This window comes from Eptesicus fuscus, chromosome 5 (assembly GCF_027574615.1).
Source record: "Eptesicus fuscus isolate TK198812 chromosome 5, DD_ASM_mEF_20220401, whole genome shotgun sequence".
NCBI lineage: Eukaryota > Metazoa > Chordata > Mammalia > Chiroptera > Vespertilionidae > Eptesicus > Eptesicus fuscus.
In genome coordinates, this window is record NC_072477.1 from 51201734 (window position 1) to 51223077 (window position 21344).

The window sequence follows — 21344 nt, forward strand, 5'->3', positions numbered from 1 at the left end:
TCTCCACCCGAGAGGCAAAGGCAGCAGAGGGGACCCTCTGCCCTCAGGTGGGAAAGATCCTGTCCTCACTCTAAGCACTCTCAGAAGCTACCAACCACCCACAGCGGATTTCTGTGGTTCCTAGGCTGGCTGGGCCCAGGGAAGGGAAATCTCACTGGCGGGCACAAGGTCAGATAAGCAGAGGAATCCTGCACCTAGAAAATAAGTGGCTGGGAGCTTGAACTTGGGAGCCTGAACGGAGCTCTGGACTGGGAGCCGGATGTGCCTGGTGCTAGGCCTCCCTCCAGGCTGTGAGCAGGTCGCTCCATCCGGGTTTTGCTCTCCTTTTAAAAGGGGACATACAGCAACAAGCCCGGCCAACTTGCTTGGCTGATGTGGGAGCCACAAGGAATCCATGGCTGCATCTAATGTTTTGCATAAGATGCTGCACAAATGCAAAATGATGGTGACGATGCATTCACCTTCTGCAGGAACAAATATTTGCATGGAAGCAATCAAACCGTACAACACAGGTTCACTCCCCCCTCCTCCCCCCCCTCCCTCCCCCCTCAGAGCAGGTGAGCATGAGCTAACTCACTCACGAGCTGGTTTAGGGATTAGGCAGAAATGTGAACGGCAACAGATGTCGCCTGGCTCCCTCCAGGAAAATGTAGGCTTCATTGGAGTATTTCTCTGCTGGCTGTAGCCCAAGCCGTGGCCACAGCCCTTTCTCTGACCTCCCATTCAACCCAGGGAAAGGCAGGGGCTTGGTTTCTGCCCGAGGTGAGGGTCTGACTGGGAAACATTGGCAGCTGAAATTCATGGCCTCGACGGCCATGATCTCCTGTGACACCAGCTAATTCAAACTTTTGGGGAACAGAGGAGCCACAAATGTAGCCTGGAGCTGTGTTTCTCATGGGGGCCAGGGCAGAGGGAAGCACTGGGTCCTAGCCAGGATTTGGAGACACCACCAGGTCCCTGTAACAACGAGACCTGGGTGGTCCAGGCACCCCTTCAGGGCACCCTGGAGATGGATGAAGAGAGGCCAACCCTGGGGTAACGGGCCTGGAACACCAGCATGGATTGTCCCAGTTCAGGCTTTTCTTTTAGCACTTGGCCGCATGGTGGCTACATTCTTGGGAGAAGCGAGGCCTTGTCAGTATCACTGTATGGAATCTGTGCAGTTTCAGAAACACTGAAATGGAACCGGAAGCCATTCCAGGAAAAGACTTCGGGGAAACTTCTGGGCCTTCAGGTAGCGCGAAGGCTGCGGGCGCCCGCACTGCACTCACCTTTGAACGGGGCCTGGGCTCGCGTCACCAGGAAGAGCTGCTTGCTCTTCTTGCTCTGCCCGCCCTGGCGGGTGTGGTAGCCCAGCGTGTTGCAGCGGCCCTTCTTGCAGTCCAGGCACAGGCCCTGGCTGAAGCTGTCCATGCCGCTGCACAGGTAGGCCGTGCTCTGCAGGTCGGGGTGCACCAAGGAGTCGATGAAGAGGTGCACCGACCGCTCGTGGGCGCATTTTATGGTCTGGGCGAAGGCTGGAACACAGGGCAAGAAGGACGTTAGCAACCTTGAATCCAACGTCCCTTCAGTGCCGAGTAGCAGCACGTTAGGACGGGGAGGGGTGCTGCTGAGGTGGACCCGCTGACAGTGGTGCATGTCCTAAGTGGCCGAAAACGTCAGAAAGAGGAGCCCCTCTCAGTCGCTTAGTGCGGAGGCCTAGTCCCAGTGTGGGACCACGCGTGCTACATACGGTAGGTGTTTTGAAAGGAACTCCAAGTCCCTAAGAAAATACCAGATTATTTACGAAAGCAGGATAGCGTAATTCCACTGGAAACATTTCTTTCTAAAGTGGTTGAAAATGCACATGCTGATGCCTCGGAGGGCTGGGTGCACTAGTGGCTCCACGAAGGGTCTTTGAGAGCCCACTCTGACCGTCTCCCTTCTGCCCCGAAACAACCATTGTGTCCCTGAGTAACTGGCCTGGAACACCAGCTCGGGGACGGGCTTCCGGAGAACACACCCCAGGGACCAGGTCCTTATGGCCCTAACCCCTCCAGCAAGCTTAGGAGGTTTCGCTACCTTTTATTTTCTTCCCCTGAAGTCTCCAATAACCTAATCTTTAGTAAATGATGCTCAAAGAATGTTGAGGAGCCAGCACCAGGCATGGGAAGTACCTAATGGGAAGGTAGAGCACAGGCAACTTTGCCCAAAGCTCTTTCCCAGAGAGCCGTCACCTCGGTTCTTGGTCCCTAGCGGCTGCATGGGCCAAGCACCTAAGATGCGGCAGGTACTCTGCGGAGTGTCCCCTGCTCATCCACTCCCTGCGTCTTCACACAGTTCCTGCCTCTACTCCTGCATCTGCACGCAGCTCCTCGAGGCAGCTGTTACCAGTGAAGACATTCATGAACTCCCTTGAGCTCACCTGGCCTCACCCAGGTGGTGAGGATGGTAAAGCAGTGATCAACTTCCCTTCTGCCCAGCGATGGTGGTGAGAACCACCCCGGAATGGGATCACTCTCCAACATAAGGATGAAGAACACGGAGAAGAACCACGCCGAGGACAGGCAAGCTAAGTAAATGGACTTGGTCCCATCACTTTGAAGTTTAGCACAAGAGCCAATAGCACTCATTGGTCAGAGAGGCATGCTGCACTCCGGGAGGCGTGGGTCTGGGAGGAGGGCTGGATGGGCAGGCAGCGTGGAGGGGCGATGACTCCAGGGAGATGTAGGGAATGGCAGGGCAAGTTCCCAGAAGGTTCTCTCAGGCGTGGGTGGCTGGAAGGCCGGGCGTCCGGCCAAGATGAGATAATGTCGAACGTAAAGGCCAGCCTGATACGGGAGAGGTGGCGGTGACGCACTCAGAGAGCGTGTTCTCAGCGGGGTTTCGGATGATCGGGGTGAGACAGTGGTCTGCGGGGGTGGGCGTCGCCAGCTGGCTTTCAGTGAGTTGGCATGCTTTAATTAGGATAATATTTTATAATAATGAGACATTGGGAACGTTTATGGAAAGTGTGGTATTTGCTGACAGTTTTGTTTTTTAATCCTGTGCATGTTATCAATGTACATGTTAATGCTTTAGATTTGAGAGAGACGTGGGCTCACAACGCAGATAACGCCACATTCGGTGTTTGCCCTGAGCTAAAGGAAGTCATGAGGACGTATTTAGAGCTGAACTTCGAACGGGAAGACTCTCAGTGCTGTCCGGGAGGACCGGCTGATTAAACCTCACCGGTGGGAGGAGGATTCCCACTCTTGTGAGACCAGGGATCAAGAAGTCCCGGTCTGTTGTGTGGATCCTCATGGGAGCCAGGACAGTGGAAGCCGCCTGAGCGAGGGAGGGTCTGGAGAAGGTAGAATAACCACAGGCATCGGGACTCCACTCTCAGAAGGACCACGACCCCAGGAGAGACTTTGCACCGAGTGGGGTTCAGGGTGGGGATTCCTGGTGGTGCCCTCAGCTCATCCTCAGAGCCTGGGCTCTAAGGACCCCTGTCTGAAAAGAGGAGGGGCTGCTGGGGGAACACCAGCCCTTACTGCCACAGCCCCCCTCTGAAAGGACTTGGTGAGCACACACCCTGGGCCCCCATCCTTGCCCAGTGCTTCCCAGAATCCACACAGTGGGTAGATTCCATGGGATCCAGAGGCCCCATGTGAGCGTGGGGAGTGCAGGCCAGTGCTCCTGGCTGTGTCTCCTTCCTCACCATTTAGGCCGTGCTTGGTGATGTGCTTGTAGAGATCTAGGAAGTGGCAGCCAGGCTGGAAGGAGCCCCCATTGGGGTAGAAGTCATAGTGTGCGATGGGCTCCTTGATGCCCACACTCAGGCCCATGTGCTCCCGGGTGAAGGTGTGGATGGCGTCCACAAAATTGGCGTCATCCGGTGAAAGACGGTCATTGGAGGAAGTTCCTTCAAACAGAGGGCCGGCGGCGTCCAACCCTGGCGGAGAGCAAGGGCAAGGTTCAATGGCACCAGGAAGGAGAGGAAAAGTGCTCTTTTCAGCTTTTTCATGTTGTTACACATTCATGAGTAGCAGGAAGGAGAAAATCCTAGGGCCTAATCTTTCTCTAGGAAATCTTGCCACAACCTTTGCGCAGTAAAACCACAGTAATTCATGGTGCTGAAAATTGAACACAGGCTGCGCATTATCTATGGGGAAAAGAGGCTTGCAGGAGCTATCCAGTGGTGGAAATCAGGTTATGAGGGAATGCTTGATTTATTTAAGCAAATCAATTTTAAGTACCTCTCAAGCTACTTTCAGGAGCATCTGTTTGCATACAAAAAACCCACTGTGCTCCTTGTAAGTAGCTCTTGCTTACCCATCGAACACGAGTTTATTTTCCAGCATGTCGTCAATAATTTTTCTAAACAAGCTGGCTTTTCTCCTACACTCATGTCATTTCATTGGACTGTCCCCCACAGCCTCAGGACACGTTCCCTGGTGAGAATACTATGAGCAGATAGGACTGCCCAAGCTCAGGGCCTCCAGGGCCAGATGTGTTTGCCTGAGGCGAGGGGCAGCTCCTGGCTGACCCCAGGTGGGGAGCATTTATGCACAGCAAGGTTTTTTTCTCCTTCTTCTTTCACCTTCTCTGGAGGGCCCTGTGATGTCCCACATCAGCCCTGGCCTTCATCCCTGCTGGAAGGAATGGGCAGGAGGCCTGAGAGCGCCTGTTCTCCAGCACTCTGCAGTTACAAACAGAATGTCTTGGTAATTTATATTCCCATCTCCGTCAGGCTGACTGCAAGATGTCAACAGAGGAATCAGCTGCCTCTGACGTGTGGGCCTGGATCATGCTGATGTGCCCATGACCCCAGAATGAAGATGCGGCCTCTGGGGTTCTGGCTCAGCCTTTAGGCCTGGTTCCTGTGCAGGGAGGGTCTGCTCACACCCAGGCTACTGAGTGTTACATCACAGCCGTGGGGGCACAATGATTGGTTTGGGGACTAGGCCTCCCAGTCACCAGCAAGATGAAAAAAAAAAAAAAAAAAGGATTCTCATAATGACAAATTTACTTGGTTTACATGTCTGCCATTATCCCTATCTTTTTTCATATTAAGTTAAATGTCTTCTTTTATGAAGTAACTAGAGGCCTGGTGCACGAAATTCGTGCGCGGGGTTAGGGGGGCGTCCCTCAGCCTGACCTGTACCCTCTCCAATGTGGGAGCCCTTGGGGGATATCCAACTGCCAGTTTAGGCCCAAGAGGACTCCGGTGCCAGGGGCAGGGAAGCGAGCCTCACACAAGTTCCCCTGCTGCGCGTGCACCGGCTGGTCTGTCAATATGCAAATTGGTTGTTACTGGGACACCGTAATGGACAATTAGCATATTACCTCTTTGTATGTATAGATGATGATAGTAGGTAGTAGTTGCTAAAAATGTTCTTACTTGATAAAATAAAAGGTCATAGCAATGTTATTCATCTTACATTTCCTTTGGATTGTTTTAGCTTGTGAATGTGGTTTTAGCCTGCTTGGTCTCGAAGGATGAGTAGGAGTTTGAGGTAGACTAGGGCTGGGTGGGTGAGTGGCAGTAAGCTATTCCAGGCAAAGGGAACAGTACACGCAAAGGCCTGGAAGCACTAGAGGCCACAGCGTGTTTGTAAAGTGGAGAAAAGTCTGGTGCTAAGGCAGCCTAGAATGACAGGAAGGGAACTGCTGGAAGAGACCTTGGAGCTGTGGGGACACTGCACTGAGAAGGCCTTGCCTGGGCCATTATGGGAATCGCTGGCCTCGGGGCTTGGCCAGGGAACCATCGGATCAGGCGTGTTTTCCTGATGTGACTATGGGGCAGCCTGGGGTGTGAGGCTGGTGTCAGGGACACCTGGGAGGAGAGGCCTTCTTGCATATTTTTATCTCTTCCTGGGTATCCAGGGCTTTCCGAGTTGGTGTAGAGCTCGGTGAGGTTTTTGGTGCAGAGCTTCCTCCCTCAATCCAAACGGGTCCCAGAGGAAGACCAATGTGTTTCACAAATGTGGAAACTGAGGCACAAACATAGCTGATGTTACAGCGGAGTTAGGGCTGTGATTTTTTAACTGGTTCACGTTAGGCTTTTTAAACTATGGGTTGAAAAAGAAACTCTTTCCTGCTACAAAAGTGTACAGAAGGTCTGCTTTTCTGATCCTGTTTGGCCTGACGACGCGAGGCATTTGTTTGCGGGAAGGCAGTGGGAGTGGAGGCTGTGATTTCCGCATTCTCTCCGAACAGCCGCCTACGGCAGTGCTCACGTTTCAAACGGTGCTCCCAGTCCTCCCGTGAACCCCAACACAGCGCCAAGGAGGCTGGGCGTGTTCTTTGTGAGACTGTTGGAAAGCGTGTGCGTGCCCCACGCCCAGCCCAGCTTGGAGATGACAGTTGTTAGCCATCAGGCACGGTTACCTGTGATTCTCCCGATCTTGTGCTTCCCGCCGATGTAGCTGCCAGCAAACCCCGAGACGTGCGCGCCCAGGCTGTACCCGATGAGATGAACATGGCTTCGGGAAAACGGAGCCGATTCCTGGAAGGCAGGGGAGACGGCTGCAGGCAGGGAAGAGCTGCCTGGATATAGGCCTCTGTGGGTGCAGCTTGTTCAGGCTCCCACCCTGTTCTTTGCACCTGACCACAAACCAGTTGCTCATTCATACTCTGGTTGCTCCCCTTTCGGACTCCCTCCTCCCTCCTTCAGGCTCAGCGGCCTGGGCCCTGCCTGGTCTTCCCTGGATATGAGTGCCCTGCAGAAGCGACCCCACCTGCTCCTGTGTGTGGGGTTAGGTGGTTTCCAGGGTGTGTTTAGATCCCTTACCTTAGGGTGTCCAAGGGCTGAACATAAAGGAATAGTGGATGGGGTGGGGGGAGAAGAACAGGGGATGGGGATGGGGTTCAAGGGGCCTTCCCATTCCTACGAGTGTGGCAGAGAGGCTCTGCTGTCGGGGCTGCGGTTGGAGACCAGCTTATGCACTTGGCCTCGGGAGGGGAAGGGAGAGGCAGGGAGGCTGGCCAGGTCTTACCTCCAGCCACCGGAGAAGTGCCGCGACCTCCTGGCCCACGAGACGGGTGTTGCGGACGGCGATGGCGTAGTGGTTGTGGGCCTGGGTGATCCAGTCTGCCAGCGCCACGTTCACGGGCTGGGCCCCCTGGGACTTCAGCGCGGCCACCATCTGCCAGATCCAGTCTTCCAGCAGCCCGTCCACCTGCCGTGGGCCCACAGGGCAGGCAGCATCACCAGGAGGGGCACTAATGTCCTCTTTCTCCCTATCCACCTCCTTTTCTTCTCCAACTCTTGCCTAACGCTGGGTCCTTCTCTCCCAGAGAAAGGGCTTGGCAAGGGGTTTCCCAGCCTCAGCACTAAAATGACATCTGGGGCCAGATGCTTGTACGCTGTGGGCTGTCCTGTGCATTGTAGGAGGTTTGGCAGCATCTCTGGCCCCCATCCGAGATGCCAGCGGCACCCTCTGCCCCCAGTTATGAAAACCAAAAATTCCCCTGACTTTGCCTGATATTTCCTGGGGGCTACCACCTCCAACCCCCAACCGAGAACCATTGTGTTAGCATTTCCCTATTTTAGGACTCGCCAAGCCTTGAAACAATGGAAACATTTGTGTCAATCGGGTACTGAAAGCGGCCTTCTCCTTCCAGGGTCGGCTGCCACACCAGCCCCTCCCTCACACCTGCTCTGCTGTACCTCGGAGTACCCCCCAGGTCCTCCCCCGCCCCCCGCCCTCACTGCACCCTGCTTGCTTTAGAGGGACTAGCACCATGAGCCAGAACGTAGAAGGAGCTCAATAAATGTTCATGGGGAATTGTTCTATGTGTGCACCTTGTTTGAGAACCAATTTGCAGGGCACTTCTGATGGGTTCACAGAGCAAAGACATGTGTGCTGTGTCTTAAAGGATAACTAGGGGTTCTCTGAGAAGAACGAGGGTGGCAGTTGGATGTGGTGGTGGTGGAGGGGGGAGGTATCTAGGGCGTTCCGGGCAGAAGGAAGAGCATGGGCAGAGGTGCAGAATCGCAGAGGGAAGGTGTGGTATGCCTGGGAAGAGGAGAAAAGGAAGGTGTGGTGGAAGACGAGCCCGCAGAGGTGAAGAGCAAAGCTGATGGCTTGGCATGTCCCCCGGGGTAGGATCCATTCATTTAGTGAAGATTCCCCAGCCCTGGCCGGGTAGCTCATGGGCCTCGGTCTATGTTAGGCTCCTTCTCTAGGGGAAGAAAAGTCCCCCACCACTTTCACTGCCAACCCCCGCTTCTCTACGGGGACCCCTTTAAATCCTGGGGGGAAGTTGCTGGCGGGCTGCAGGAGCCTCTGTGCTATTCTGGGGTGGCAATAGAAGCCACCCCACCTCGTGGCTGCACCCACGTGGCGGCATGTGGCTCCCTACTACCCCCGGAGGCCAGGCACGGGGTCTGTTTGGTGCATGTGCGGTTGTTAGCCTGCACGTGGCAGGCCCTCGGAGAAGCATGTTGAAGGAGTGGTGTAGTAGATGGGCCTCTTTTGTTCTCTAGAGCAGGTAGTGAGGATGTCAGGAGTATTTCCAACTAGATGGCAGGGAAAGGTTTCCAAGTCATAAACTAGACCCCCAAGTCCTGGAGGTTTCTTATTGTGCATTTAGCTTGAAATTGTGGGTGGGCTGGTAACCAGGGAGTCAGGATTTCCTCTTGGAGATAAGGCCTCACTTAGTTTGGCTTCAGTTATTGCCCACAATATTCTCCCCCTTTCTTCCATAGTAATAGCAGTCTTAGCGTCACTAAAGGGCTACACTTTCTCTGAGAGACCACACATGTCTCAGCCACCTTGCCATCGAGGTATGGCCAATGGGTGCAACTGGAGGCACTTCACAGATGGCCGACCTAAAAAAGCACTCTTTTATACCAAAGCCACTGAATCGTACACTTTAAATGGATGAATTTATGGAATGTGAATGATATCTCAATAAAGTTGTTGTTGAAAAGCCCTGCTCTTTGACTCCTTGGTATGCACCCTTTACTATCTGGAGTAAAGAGGTGATGGCTAGTGCTCCAGCTGCCGTCTGGGACTTAACGGGGCCGAGGGCTGCATTGAAGGCAATGAGCTGGGTCCTTGAGGACTTCACTGACCAAGGCCATTTGCCCAGTTTTGGATTCCATATCTCTGGATTGTTACGTGACACAGAAACAAACTTCTGGCTTATTTTAACCACTGCCAGTTGGGTTTCTGCTATTTGCAGCTGAACATTACGCTGACAGAGACAGCATTTCATTGAGAGACGATGTCCGTGGCTTCCTCCCTCCTCTTGCGAGACATGCAGCTTCACCTGCAAGGACCGCAACCCCTGTGGGCCCTCATGTGTGGGGTGACCTCTTTGAGTCACATTTCATCGCCTGAAACGTGGAGATAATGATAGTTTTCCCTCCCTGCTTACTCATGGAATCGAGATCATCAGTGAGATAGTGTGTGGGGAAGCACTTGGAAAATTAGAATGTGCTTTACAAAAATTATTATGCATGAAGCTGTTATCACCAGCTCCCTATCTTTTTATTAAAACTGAGCACACGAGGGAGGGAGGAAAAAAAGAGAATGTAAGAGCAGAGAGCAAAAAGATGTGTCAGCTTTTCCTACCGACCACCCGTGGATGATCATCACCAGCGGCAGAGAGGCGTTGAAGCCGCACTGCTGTAGCGTGTCTGGGCGGTGGAGCTGAATCTGACAGCCCTTATCAGTCTCCCCTTCAAAGAGCAGGAATCTGGTCTTCGTCTCCTGCAACGTTTCATTTTTTCTAGCAGCTCGAGCTCCCCTTCCCAACGGCTCTGCAATAGAAGATGAAGGACAGTGCTTAGCCTGGCACCTCTCCCACCTCTGCAGCTCTGGGACAACCCAAAGGTTCTGGAGAACACCGGCCAATGGGGTTCCTGTGAGGGGATGGAGATAGTCATGAGCCGCAGCTTCGGGGAACCCCAAAGAACATTTCCAGGAGAATGACCACTTCTCTCCTGGGAGATGATGGAGGGTGGCCTAGGAGGACCCAACACAGAGGGGGAGTGGGCTATCCTTCATCCTGCCATCCCGATGACCCTAGGACCAGCCTGTCAGCAGCTAGAGTAACTGGAGGACAGCAGGAATATGGGAGAGGCAATAGGGACAGAGGCTCAGGAGGACAAGGATTTCACCCCAAATCCCACTGCCAGTAAGTGGTAAAGTTGGGATTTAAACTCAGGTCTCTCTGGTGTCTGGCATGTAATTAGCAGCTACGTAGGCCTGTGTGGTTAAAATAAGGAGAGTGGAGCACCCAGCACTTTGCATTTTTGATCTGTGAAATCCTTTCTGTGAAAATTCATCCCAGTTGCCCTCACAGGCCAATTCTGTCTTATATGTATTTACTCTGGATTTAGCTGGGAGAATTAGGAATCGATGGATGGGCATGGCATGGAAGAAACATTTTTTTACTTTAAGTAGTTCACAAAAATTCATGGTAGAAGACATAGAAACGAAGAGAAAATAAAGGCAGTAAAACCTTTACAAAGACAGAAAATGTAAACAGATGAGCACCCTAACACGCACAGTATGTGATCCTAGCAGGCTGCTGGAGATGAGCCACAGATTTTATTCTGAGCTTCCTACTGGCCGAAGCAAAAAGGGAAACAGGAGCCGTTATAGGATTCGTGGCGTCTAGTTGCTCACACTCTCCTGACCCTGAAGCCCCAAACAGTTTCCTTATGGGTTACTGTACAAAGGTCACCAGGTGGGGCCTCTGCATTGTCTTGAGCATCGTTCCCACACAGCAGCAAGTTTCACGTGGCTGACTCTGAGCGCCGTCTCCAGTCCTCACGGGAAGCAGTGGCTGCGGCGCCAAACAGCATTTACGTGGCAGTGAATCTCTGCGAGGCTCTTCACTGTAACCCAGCAGTAGCCTTGCGATGGAGGGAGGCAGGACCACTTTGGGTCACATTTTGGGTGGGACGAGTGGAGCTCTGGAGCCTGCGTGTCTGAGCCACCATGACTGTCTGGATGTCCCCGTCGCAGAACACACAGAATACTGGATCCTCCTCAGCCACACCACGGCTTCGAGGGCTCAGTGCTGTCGCCCACACCCACACCTTCACTGAAAACCCTCCCCCAAGTGTTAGCCCCGTACAGAGCCAGGTCTTGGCTGGGCATCTCTACCTGGGGACACTCTGGTCACTGCAAACCCAGAGAGGCCAAACTGGATTGGCTTTCGTTCCTCCCCACCCATTCTTCTTCCTTCTTTCCACATTTCCTATTGTGGTTTGTAACACCATCATTTGTCCATGCAACTTCTCAAGCGAGGAAGCTTAGAGCTGTCCTGGAATGCCCTTTTGGTCCCCTTGGCAACACCCTGGGGCCATCAGGAGTATTCCCACTGCCTCTGCTGCTGGGCGAGTCTAGGGCCATATCTTTATGTAGTTGTGTTGGTGGTATTGTAATAGACTCGTATATGTTTTCCATTTAATTTGTTTACTTGTAGAGTTAATACATGCTAGTCATATGTATACAATCTGAAAAATGCCCAAGTGAATAAAGACTCTCACTATTCAGAAAACCACACAAGTAATATTTGGAGTATTTCCTCCTAACCTTTTCTTATACGGGTATGTTTTTCATGGATACTTATGTGGAGTGTCTATAACTAAGACCATATTATGTGAATGGTTTTCACCTGGCATAATAATTTCTTATAGCATTACAATACTTCAAAAATTTGCTTTTGAAAAGTGGCATAGTTTGCTTACTTGTTCCATTTTTGTTGGACATTTAGGTTGTTTCTGGGTTTCTTTTCTTTTTTCTATTACAATGTTCCGATGACCATTTTTACACATAAATTTTTATCTGAATCTATGAGAATTTTCTTAGTATAGATTCCCGAAAGTAGAATCATTAGCTCCTTAGGTGTGATCTTATTTACCTCTCTTTTTATATGCATATATATCTAAATTGATTTTCAGTATCTTTTAAGCTAATATTTATTGAGGGCTTGCCCTGTGCCAGGGACTTTTCTAACAGTCTTGTTTGTATTAACCTATTTAAGCCTCAGAGCAAGTCTGTCAGTGAGCTGTGAGGACACCTGTTACGAGTGAGGAAATTTCTTGCAATGGTTTTCAGTAGGAGCAGCTCCCTCCCCAGGCACGTCTTCTGAAATCGTCATTTTCTCGGGTCTTTGGAAGAGATAAAGACACACCAATGATAAGAATCTAGGGGTGTGGAAGGAGACTTGACTTGGGATAGTGACCACACAATACATTATACAGATGATGTATTATAGAATTGTACACCTGAAACCAATACAAGTTATTAACCAATGCTACCCTAATAAATTAAATTAAAAACAAACACACACACAGAATCAGTGATGAGGTGGTGGTTTTGAGAGGGAGACTATTAACTAAGGTAAGTGGTCAAATCCTTTGAGGGAGTCAGCCCCTTGTCACCTGGAAAGTGAGATGACAGGCTGGGGGGGGGCTTGGGGTTCCCTCCGTGTGATGGCAAGATCCCGAGGCAGCGAAGCTTCCTCACATTAGTCAGAAGAAGCTGGGTGCAGCCATTACGTTTCTAATATGAGATTCCTTGCAGCAATGATTTCTCTATTCCTAAGTGAGCCCTCAGGGTTGAGGGGTCCTAATAGTTCACACAAGAACAAATGATTTCATTTTCTTTTGGGTAAGGACATCATTAGGTGGGTGACTGCAGGCAATGAATGAGCTGGCACAGGAGACAGCCAAAGGTTCTGCAGTAGAGGCTCCCGGAGTCAGGCCCTCTTCTGCCCGGGTGCCTGGGCTGGGGCCTCCACTCAGTTCAACATTTATCCCACCCCCACCAGGTGCTGGCTGCAGCTGGGGACACAAGTGCCTAAGACAGCAGCCGCAGGCATTAATATGCCCCATCTCTTTGTGAAATATCTTCACATTTGTGTTGTAAATTGCTAACGTGTGTGTGTGTGTGTGTGTGTGTGTGTGTGTGTGTGTGTGTGTTGATTTCCTTTTATTAATTCAACTACTGAAAATATTCTCAGACCTGGGACTAGGGGGAGAGGGCCTCTGCTCAGGGTGGGACAAACCTGAGATAAACACAGCCATAGCTCTGACCTTGGCTGCTGTGGCCAGGCCCACGATCCGTGTATATCAGCACTGACTTTGTAGTTTCTAGGACGACTCATTCATTCTTCTTTCTGCCCACACTTCCTGAATACCTGCTCTGTGCCAGGCATTCTTCCACAAATGAAACTTGCCTACAGCTCAGTAGCTTTTGGAGCAAGTATCAGGTTTTCTTTCTTATTCTTTAAAAAATGTAGTTGGTGCACAACAGTGGAGTAACAGCAGAAAACAAAATGCTAAAAAATACACTCACTCGCATTCTCATCATCCAAATGGATTGGCTTTTTATTTTCCTGTATCCAGAAGCAAATATATTTTTCATGTAACTGCACAGATATAAGTTGCTTTTTTTCATTTCACATTACATAATAAGAATCTCTCCATATGCCTACAGTGTTCATACTCATCATTTTTAAAGGCTGAGTAATATTCCATATGGGAATGTTTTGTAATTTATGATTCCATTTCCCTCTCTGGGACAAGCAATATGATTCCAATATTTCACCCTCATAAAGAGAGCTGCAATGAACTTCAGCAGAGAGTTTTTCCTTCCAGAGAATTATTTCCGCCAGGATGAATTACCTGGTACGGAATTACTTGGTTAAATGGTGAGATCGTTTTGCTGACATGGGAGTTGAAGCAATCTTACAAATAAGTCCCCCACAGGGTGTCAGCCACGATTATTACTGACCTAAGAACCCATAAGACCCACATGTTCTCATTCAAGGTGATGACGGGGTGCTGGGGAGCAGGTGGGATTGGGATGGCAGGTTAAAGGGCTGTTTATGTGGCTATCACGTACTTTTTGCTAGTAACTCAGAATTCCTTATTTTATTCAATCCTCATAATGCCCCCACAAGTCGGTTATCCCAAAAGGAAACTGGGTCTCAGAGAGAATAAGTGTCTTGACTAAAGTCACAGGAAGTGACTGAGATGAGCCTCATGACAAGAGCAGCTCCTTTGCAGTCCAGGACGTTAAAGTCGCCCATTGGGGCAGACCCATGAACCTCCTTTGCCAGGCCCTCAGCACCCCACTGGAGGCTCGCTGACCAGAGGTCATTGAAATAGGTCTTTCACAATTGCGCTCTCAAGGTCTAGAGCAAGCATGTCAAACTCGCGGCCCGCGGCCTCATGCGGCCCACAACAAATATTTTTGCGCCCAGCCAATATAACGGTATGTAAGAAACATTTTAATAAAAATTTAATAACTTAATTTTTACAATATCCTGTTATATATAATTATTAATAACGAACTACAACGTTCGCTAATGACTGATTACTATAATCATGTTGCATTCATTTCCCTTACGCACCCTACGCGCAGGCGCACCATTTCTCTCCACTAATACTAGCAGCGAATATTTTAGCAGCCGATGGCCACGTCATTAGTCTTGGACTGACTTGTTTGGTGTGAGCAACAGGAAATATTTTGCTTTCAGAGCACAAGAAAAGTAGGTTTAATTGCATTACACTTATTAATTTGTGCAGTTATTCAGTGTCTGGTAAGTTAATGTTCAAGAAAAATATTAATTTTTATTAAAATGTTCTATTATTTTATGTTAACGATTACTCATTTATTTCAGCCCCTTGTATTCAGCGTGTCTCTATTGAAATAAACCTACATTTCTATGAAAATTGAAGCTTTTGTTTTTTTGCAGCCCACATAAACTTAAACCTTGTTTATTTGTCCCATGTTAGCCTTTGAGTTTGACATGCTTGGCCTAGAGCATGGCTGTGTTGAATTGCCTTTATGTGCTGACTTAGAAGAGAGCTCAGAGCCTGAAGCGAAGGCATGGGACACGAGGCGAGCAGCTGAGCACGCTCGTGTTTGGGTCTGCAGCATCTGCTTGCAGAGACAGCGTGGCCTTAGACACACAGGAATACTCAGCTATTGGTGGATGACATATGACTGTGTGTTGGCAGATCTTTGTGAGGCCCTAGTTCACTTGTCCTGGTTGATTTGAGCAAGTCATGTAACTCTCTAGGCCTAAATCCTCATCTGGAAAGTGAGGCATTTGGACCAGCCGGATCTGAGACCCCCGTGGTGACACAGTGAGATGTCCTTGGCCCTTGAGTCAACTGGACCAGGGGTCGAGACCTGGCTTTTCCTCCAAACCAGCTTGGCCTCCGTTTCCATCTCTGGAAAATCAAGAGGCAGGGCGAATATGCCAGATCCCTCTGGTTCTGAGGTGTGTGGGTCCTAAGTCTGTCCTATCTCTGACTTTCAGTAAATAAAAGGTGCTGGAGAGAAGTGTTTTTGAGGCCAGAGTTAATCAGCCAAAGAGAAAAGTGAGAGTCGGAGCTGGGCCTCCTGGCTCTGTTCCCAAGGGACGCTCTCCCCTGTGTTGGAATCTGAGCCTGACGCTTTGCAAAGATAAACACTTGCAGCAGGAGGAAAGCGGCCCAAGGTTACTCTTTAAGGCAGAGTGGATGGTGTGTATGGAAATGTGAGTGAATACATGGAACATGCTCTCTAGGGCAGGGGTTTGGGGGCTCCCTGAAGAGGAAATGATCCTGACCTACCAGTGTCCCTGGGGCTTCCCTGTGTGGTGGTATGGGGCTGAGAGGGCAGGTCATTGGCCTCTCTTAAACCTCCCATCTTAGAGATTGAGAGGCCATAATGATCCCATTCATTCATGTATTCATTCTTTCATTCCACCGCACATTTAGTGAGCACCTACATTGTGGCAGGATGTGCTTAATATTGCAGATGCAACAGTACATAAGAAAGACTGTGCTTTCAAGAAGTCCAGCGTTTACTATGCTGGAGGCAAGTAAGTAGACAATTGTTACACAGCTTGGTAAGTGTTTCAATGAGTGAATAATAGTAGAGGCACCTACCCAGCTATAGGGTGGCTGGTGTGAAGGCAGCCAGAGTACCTTACTGGTGAGTAATGTCACCAATTCCCCAGGTAATCTCGGGGATTCCAAGTCAAAGGCTAGTCCTGATGGGTGGGAAGGTCTATAGAATGTGGAAGATGAGCCCATGTGTGATCAATATGTCACCTCAAGGCTCACAGAATTTGAGGTCATGGCTGTAGCCTATTTTCCTGAGACCCTTGGTATCCCTCATCTCCTTTGAGACTCCCCTGGGGTCTACAGCACAGCTGTTTTCTAGCTTAAAAAAAACAAACAACCAAGACCAGAATCCCAGTTCTCTATGTCACTATCCATACACCTAGGTCCTGAGACTGCAAACCTTCTCTGGGCATGTGCTTTCCTCCTTGTTTCACTCTCCCTAAGATATTCTTTTGGACCCATGTCCTCCCTTCACATCTGTGTCTGGAGGCACTGCTGTCTGCCCCCTTCAGACCATGGACATGTACCCCAACAATTTCTGGGGCACCATGGAAAACAATGGCAGAGGCAGGATAGTTTAGCGGAAAGGGCACTGGCTTTGGAGCCAGTTGGCTCTGTATTTGATCTATCATTTATTAATGAATAACTCTCTAGTTATTAGCCGTGTGACCTTGGGAAGCTCACTTAACCTGGAAGCTTCAGTTTCTTTCTCTTAAATTGCAAATATGATAACTGGATGAAACTCAGTGAAACGTCTGATACGGAGCTTGGCATTTAATACCTCATTTTTTCCCGTCCTTTTAGAACTTACCTAAGATCTCTTCCATTTCATGTCTGACCCAACATAGTTTCTTCCGGATACTTTTTGGTACTTATCTACCAAGGTCTTTGCCAGCCTATTTAGTACCTTTCTGTGAATTCTGCGCACTCCTTCAGGCAGCATACTGCGTGTCTTGGCAACAGCATTGTGCCTTTGTGCCAAGAAGGGGAAGCCCTCTCCTTGGGGTGAGGATCTCAGCCTCCCTCCTCCCATTTGTCCAGGCTCTTTGGGGCAGGAGAAGTCTATTGACCGTATGCAGCAGCTCTGGAGACTACTAGGCTGGGTGTCTGCCTCTACCAGCTGGGTGCTCCAGCCATGCCACCCACATTAGGCAGCTCCAGCAGCCAAACCAGCCTGCAGGTCAATGGGCAAATAAATCTCTGACTGCAAAACACACCCAGCCAGAGTTCTGCCCTTAAGCCACTGCTAAATGAATACTTCCCTTTCAGGATCTCTTATGTTTTACACAATCTTCTATATTGGGGGGCAGAATTCTTTCATAGCCATACGCTAAACATCCCCAAAAGCAGCTGATTCAGTAGGTCTGGTGAGGCCTGAGAACCTGAATCACCCCAAGGTGGCACATCATTCTGAGAATAACTTGCCTAGTGGTTAAGAATATAAGCACTGGATATCCCTGATGAATATAGATACAAAAGTTCTCAACAAAATATTAGCAAACCAAATTCAACAACACATTAAAAGGATCATACACGATGATCAAGTGAGGGTTATATCTGGGATCCAAGGATGGTTCAATATACACAAATCAATTGCGACACCACATGAATAGAAAGACAAAAATCATACATATAATCATCTTAATAGACACAGAAAAACATTTGACAAAATTCAACATCCTTTTGTGATAAAAACTCTCAACAAATTGGGTATTGAAGGAACCTATCTCAACACAATAAAGGGTATGTATGACAAACCCACAGTTAACATCATTCTCAAATGGTGCAGTGTTTTCCTTTATAAGATCAGGAACAAGACAGGATGCTCATTCTCTCCACTCCTCTTTAACATAATATTAGAAGTCATAGTAAGAGAAAGAAATAAAGGCAAGAAAAAGAAATAAGAGGCATCCAAAGTCAGAAAGGAAGAAGTAAAATTGTCTCTCTTCGCCGGTGACATAATCTTGCATATAGGAAATCCCAAAGATTCCACCAAAAAACTGTTAGACTTAACACATGAATTCAGTAGTTTCAGTATACAAAATCAGCATATAAAAACCAGTCGCATTTTTATACACCAAACAATAAACTATCTGGAAAAGAAATAAAAAACCATCTCATTGTTCAATTCAATGCCTATCAAAATCCCAATGGCATTTTTCACAGAAATAAAAAAAAAAAATTCTAAAATTTGTGTATAGAACCACAGAAGATCCCAAACAGCCAAAGCAAGCTTGAGAAAAAACAGAACTGGAGGCATCACACGTTCTGATTTTAAACTATATCACAAATCTATAGTAATCGAAACATTATGATAGTGGCATAGAAACAGCTTCATCAAGCAATAGAACAGGCTTAAGAGCTCAGCGGTAAACCCATGCCTGTATGCTTTCATGGAGTTTAGCCCCAGGGGCCCTTGACTTCAGCTGTTGAATAGGTCAGAGGGTCAAGCTCCTTCCCATGGGCCCTTAAGTCACCTGAAAGGCTAAAGGTGATTCCCAAGCAGGCAGCTTCCTCTAGGGCAGAAGTGGGCCTGGCAGATGCCAAAGTGCTTGGAGCCATGGGGAGCCAACGTGTGAGGAATCCTATGAAAGGAATCTGGCTTAGAGCTTGGAAGCGGGCAGTGAGGTGCCCACATGGCTGGCTTCGCTTTAGGAGGGGTGGGGGGCGGGAGGGAAGGAAAGCATGTGCTTCTCAGCCAGGAAGGCCCTGCCCGGGGCCCCTCAGAGGCCTTTCAGAGGCCTGACGCATCTCCTCAGCCAGTCCATCCCGGCTGGTGCTCAGGGAGTGTTGGGAGCGAGGATATTTTGGATGTGTCAAAAGTGACGAAGGTTGAAAAGTGCCATCAGCATTTCTGGGGACTCACAGTTCACACTGGCAGCTAAGACGTGCCAGGCTCTTTGGAAGAAACTCTGGAGGAAAGTGGGAAGTCTTTAACACAGGCAGCTCCTGCTCGCCCGTCCAGGTGTGGGTGGCAATGAGATGGCCTCTGTACGTGACAATGAACCATGGGATCAGTGAAGACGGGGCTGGGATGCCTGAGGTCTTGGCAGGAAAAAGTGGCATTCAGAGAGGCCAGCAGGGAAGAGCAGGAGCATAACAAAACAGGAGTGGGCAAGCGGGGGCCTGGGGTTGGAGTTAGCAGAGCTCACTGCCCACAGCACTGGGGCTACCATCCTGGCCTATTAAGTGGTCCTGGCCAGATCTGAACAGGGGCAGCAGCCAGAGCTGGTTGGAGGCTGGAGGTAAGCCCGGGCCTTGGCCCAGAATGAGGCTGGAACAAGGCTCCAGTGTGTCTGGCTTTGGATACACCCCAGGGAATGTGCTACTAGAATACAACATCTACCCTGAAGATAATGCATCCCAAGAGGAGGGAGCCTCAGTATTTTATTTTATTTTTTTTTGCATGGCCCTGCTCTGTATGTAGTGGTACTGGTTCTCTGCTTCTGCAGGGAGATGGCTCACCGGGGCTCCTTAGAAGCTGGGGGTCAGGACCAGCCGGACCAGCCCGGAATGTCTTCTGCAGAAGGATGAATGGGTGGAGGGTGTCAGAGGTGGATGGGGAAATTTGCCCCCAAGGGCTCTCTAGAGAAGACAGAACTCTTGTCTTTTGATCATTGTCCTCTGCTATTTCCCTGCACAACCCCTACAGCCAGGAGAGAAAGAGGGAGGAGAGAGTGCACAGTCATCTTTGTTGCTGTTGTTGTCATCGTAGACATTATCGTCATCGTCACCAATGCTTAGGCTTCTTATATAACCTGTTTAACTTGTTGAGGCCTGAACTTGTCTTCCCACCTCCTTCCTGCATCCAGATTTCTCAGTCTGCTCCCACGTCTCTCTTCTTCTAGGCACTCCATCACCCCCCTGAGTCATCTCCCACTCCTCCCTCCTTTTTCTTCCCCTCCTTATCAGCAACTGCAACTCTCTGTAGCAGTAACCAGCTCCATTGCTTACTTCTGGGCAGGATCCGTTCTACCCTGTCTGTCCACACCCTCCCCATCCTGCCAAACACTCTGCTCCTAGAGGTCCCAGGCCACGCCTCTCTCTCCCGCCTCCACGACTTTGCTCTTGCAGTTCTCTCTGCCAGGAGCTTTCTCTCCCCTTCCTACACCTCAGCCTGAGGATGTGTGCTTCACGAGGCCCCAAACCAGTCCCTTTCCCTCCGTTCCCTTCCTGTCCTGTAATTCCTCATTCATTGCAAGCCTTATAATTCAGGCTTTAAGAGTTGCCTTTCTGAAGCTGTCTTTGGTCCTGACCTGTGTGTTGAGATATTAATAGAGGTCACGGGGAAAAGAGAGTTTTGTGGTCAACTAAATTAGAGAAATATTGTATTAAGGGACACTAATCAGGCTTTCTGATGGCCGGAGATGTTAAGACTCTTTACTGCTTACTGCGTATTCACTCTCGAGTAGGGGCTATTGAAACGCAGTGTTCTCAAACCCAATTACTTTGGAGTGGACTCCCTCCCTGCACCTCCCGAATTCCTACTTGTAGCCACGCATTTCTGGGACTAACACCCCCTGGGTCACACTTGAGGAAATCCTGTCTCAGGACATGATCCTGCTGAGCTGCGTCTTGTAGACTTGCGCTCACCCCCATCGCTGCGTGCTGGTGTCTTGGAGGCAGGGCAGGTGCTAGCAGCTCCAGCGAAGGCAGGGCTCTGTGTGTGGGAGGCAGGCCCGGGCACTTTGAGAGGCGCCAGCATCTTCTCAGATGTTTGCTGTAGGTGGTGATGCAGAAAGGTGCGAACCACACAACATCCTGCTGCAATTACTGTTGTGGGAGTCCGGTCACCTGGAGATGACTACTCTCCTGACGTTTGTTTTTATGCATTTCCTTCCAGTCTTTCCCCATGAAGATATAGATCATGTAAGATTCTACTTAGGGGTTTTCTTAAAGTACAGAGGGTCTCTTGATTAAAATTTATGGAATGAAGAGCAATGGGGCGCTTTAGAACAAGATTTTAGCTGCCTGGGGAATTGTTTTTTTTTTTTTAAGATAGGCAAATGTAATGGCTCTCAAATCATACTGCTAGGATGGGAAGCCCCACAACCCTACAGAGGTACCCTGGAGGCTGCTGGGGGGTGGGGGAGGGTGGGGAGGAGGTAGGGAGAGATGCAGAAGTGGAGAGTGCAGACTCCCACTGCCCACACCTGTTTCAACCCAAACAACAGTGCTTTCATGTTTTAATGTTTTCTGCTTGAGATTCTGTTTGTAGGAGGGCTTCCATGGCTGACATATGTTCAAAAACCACAAATCTAGACCCATCACTCATTCAACAGATTAAAACAAAACAAAACAAAGACTGGGGTGCGGAGAAGTTAAAATGTATGCTAGTCAATTACACCTGGATACTGAATCTAGGACCCGGGTTTCCGGACACAACATCAAATGCTCTTTCTACACCCTCTTGCATGTGTTTATTTCCTTCTGACTCAGCCAGCTTCCAAAGAGAAGGCTAAACTGTAGCAAGAAACAAATACTGCAGTAAATCCACCAATAACCAGTT

At 49.5% G+C, this 21344-nt stretch overlaps 1 protein-coding gene across 1 annotated transcript in view; it reads right to left on the reverse strand.

The window, feature by feature from the left end:
- LIPC (lipase C, hepatic type) overlaps nt 1–21344 on the reverse strand; it is a 115868-nt gene that overhangs the window by 18032 nt on the left and 76492 nt on the right. The window contains exons 2-6 of the mRNA XM_008143192.3: nt 9549–9736; nt 6963–7145; nt 6355–6472; nt 3683–3916; nt 1272–1517 (exon numbers count right to left, since the gene is read on the reverse strand). Coding sequence (XP_008141414.2) covers nt 1272–1517; nt 3683–3916; nt 6355–6472; nt 6963–7145; nt 9549–9736 — 969 coding nt within the window. The remainder of the gene's footprint in view (nt 1–1271; nt 1518–3682; nt 3917–6354; nt 6473–6962; nt 7146–9548; nt 9737–21344) is intronic.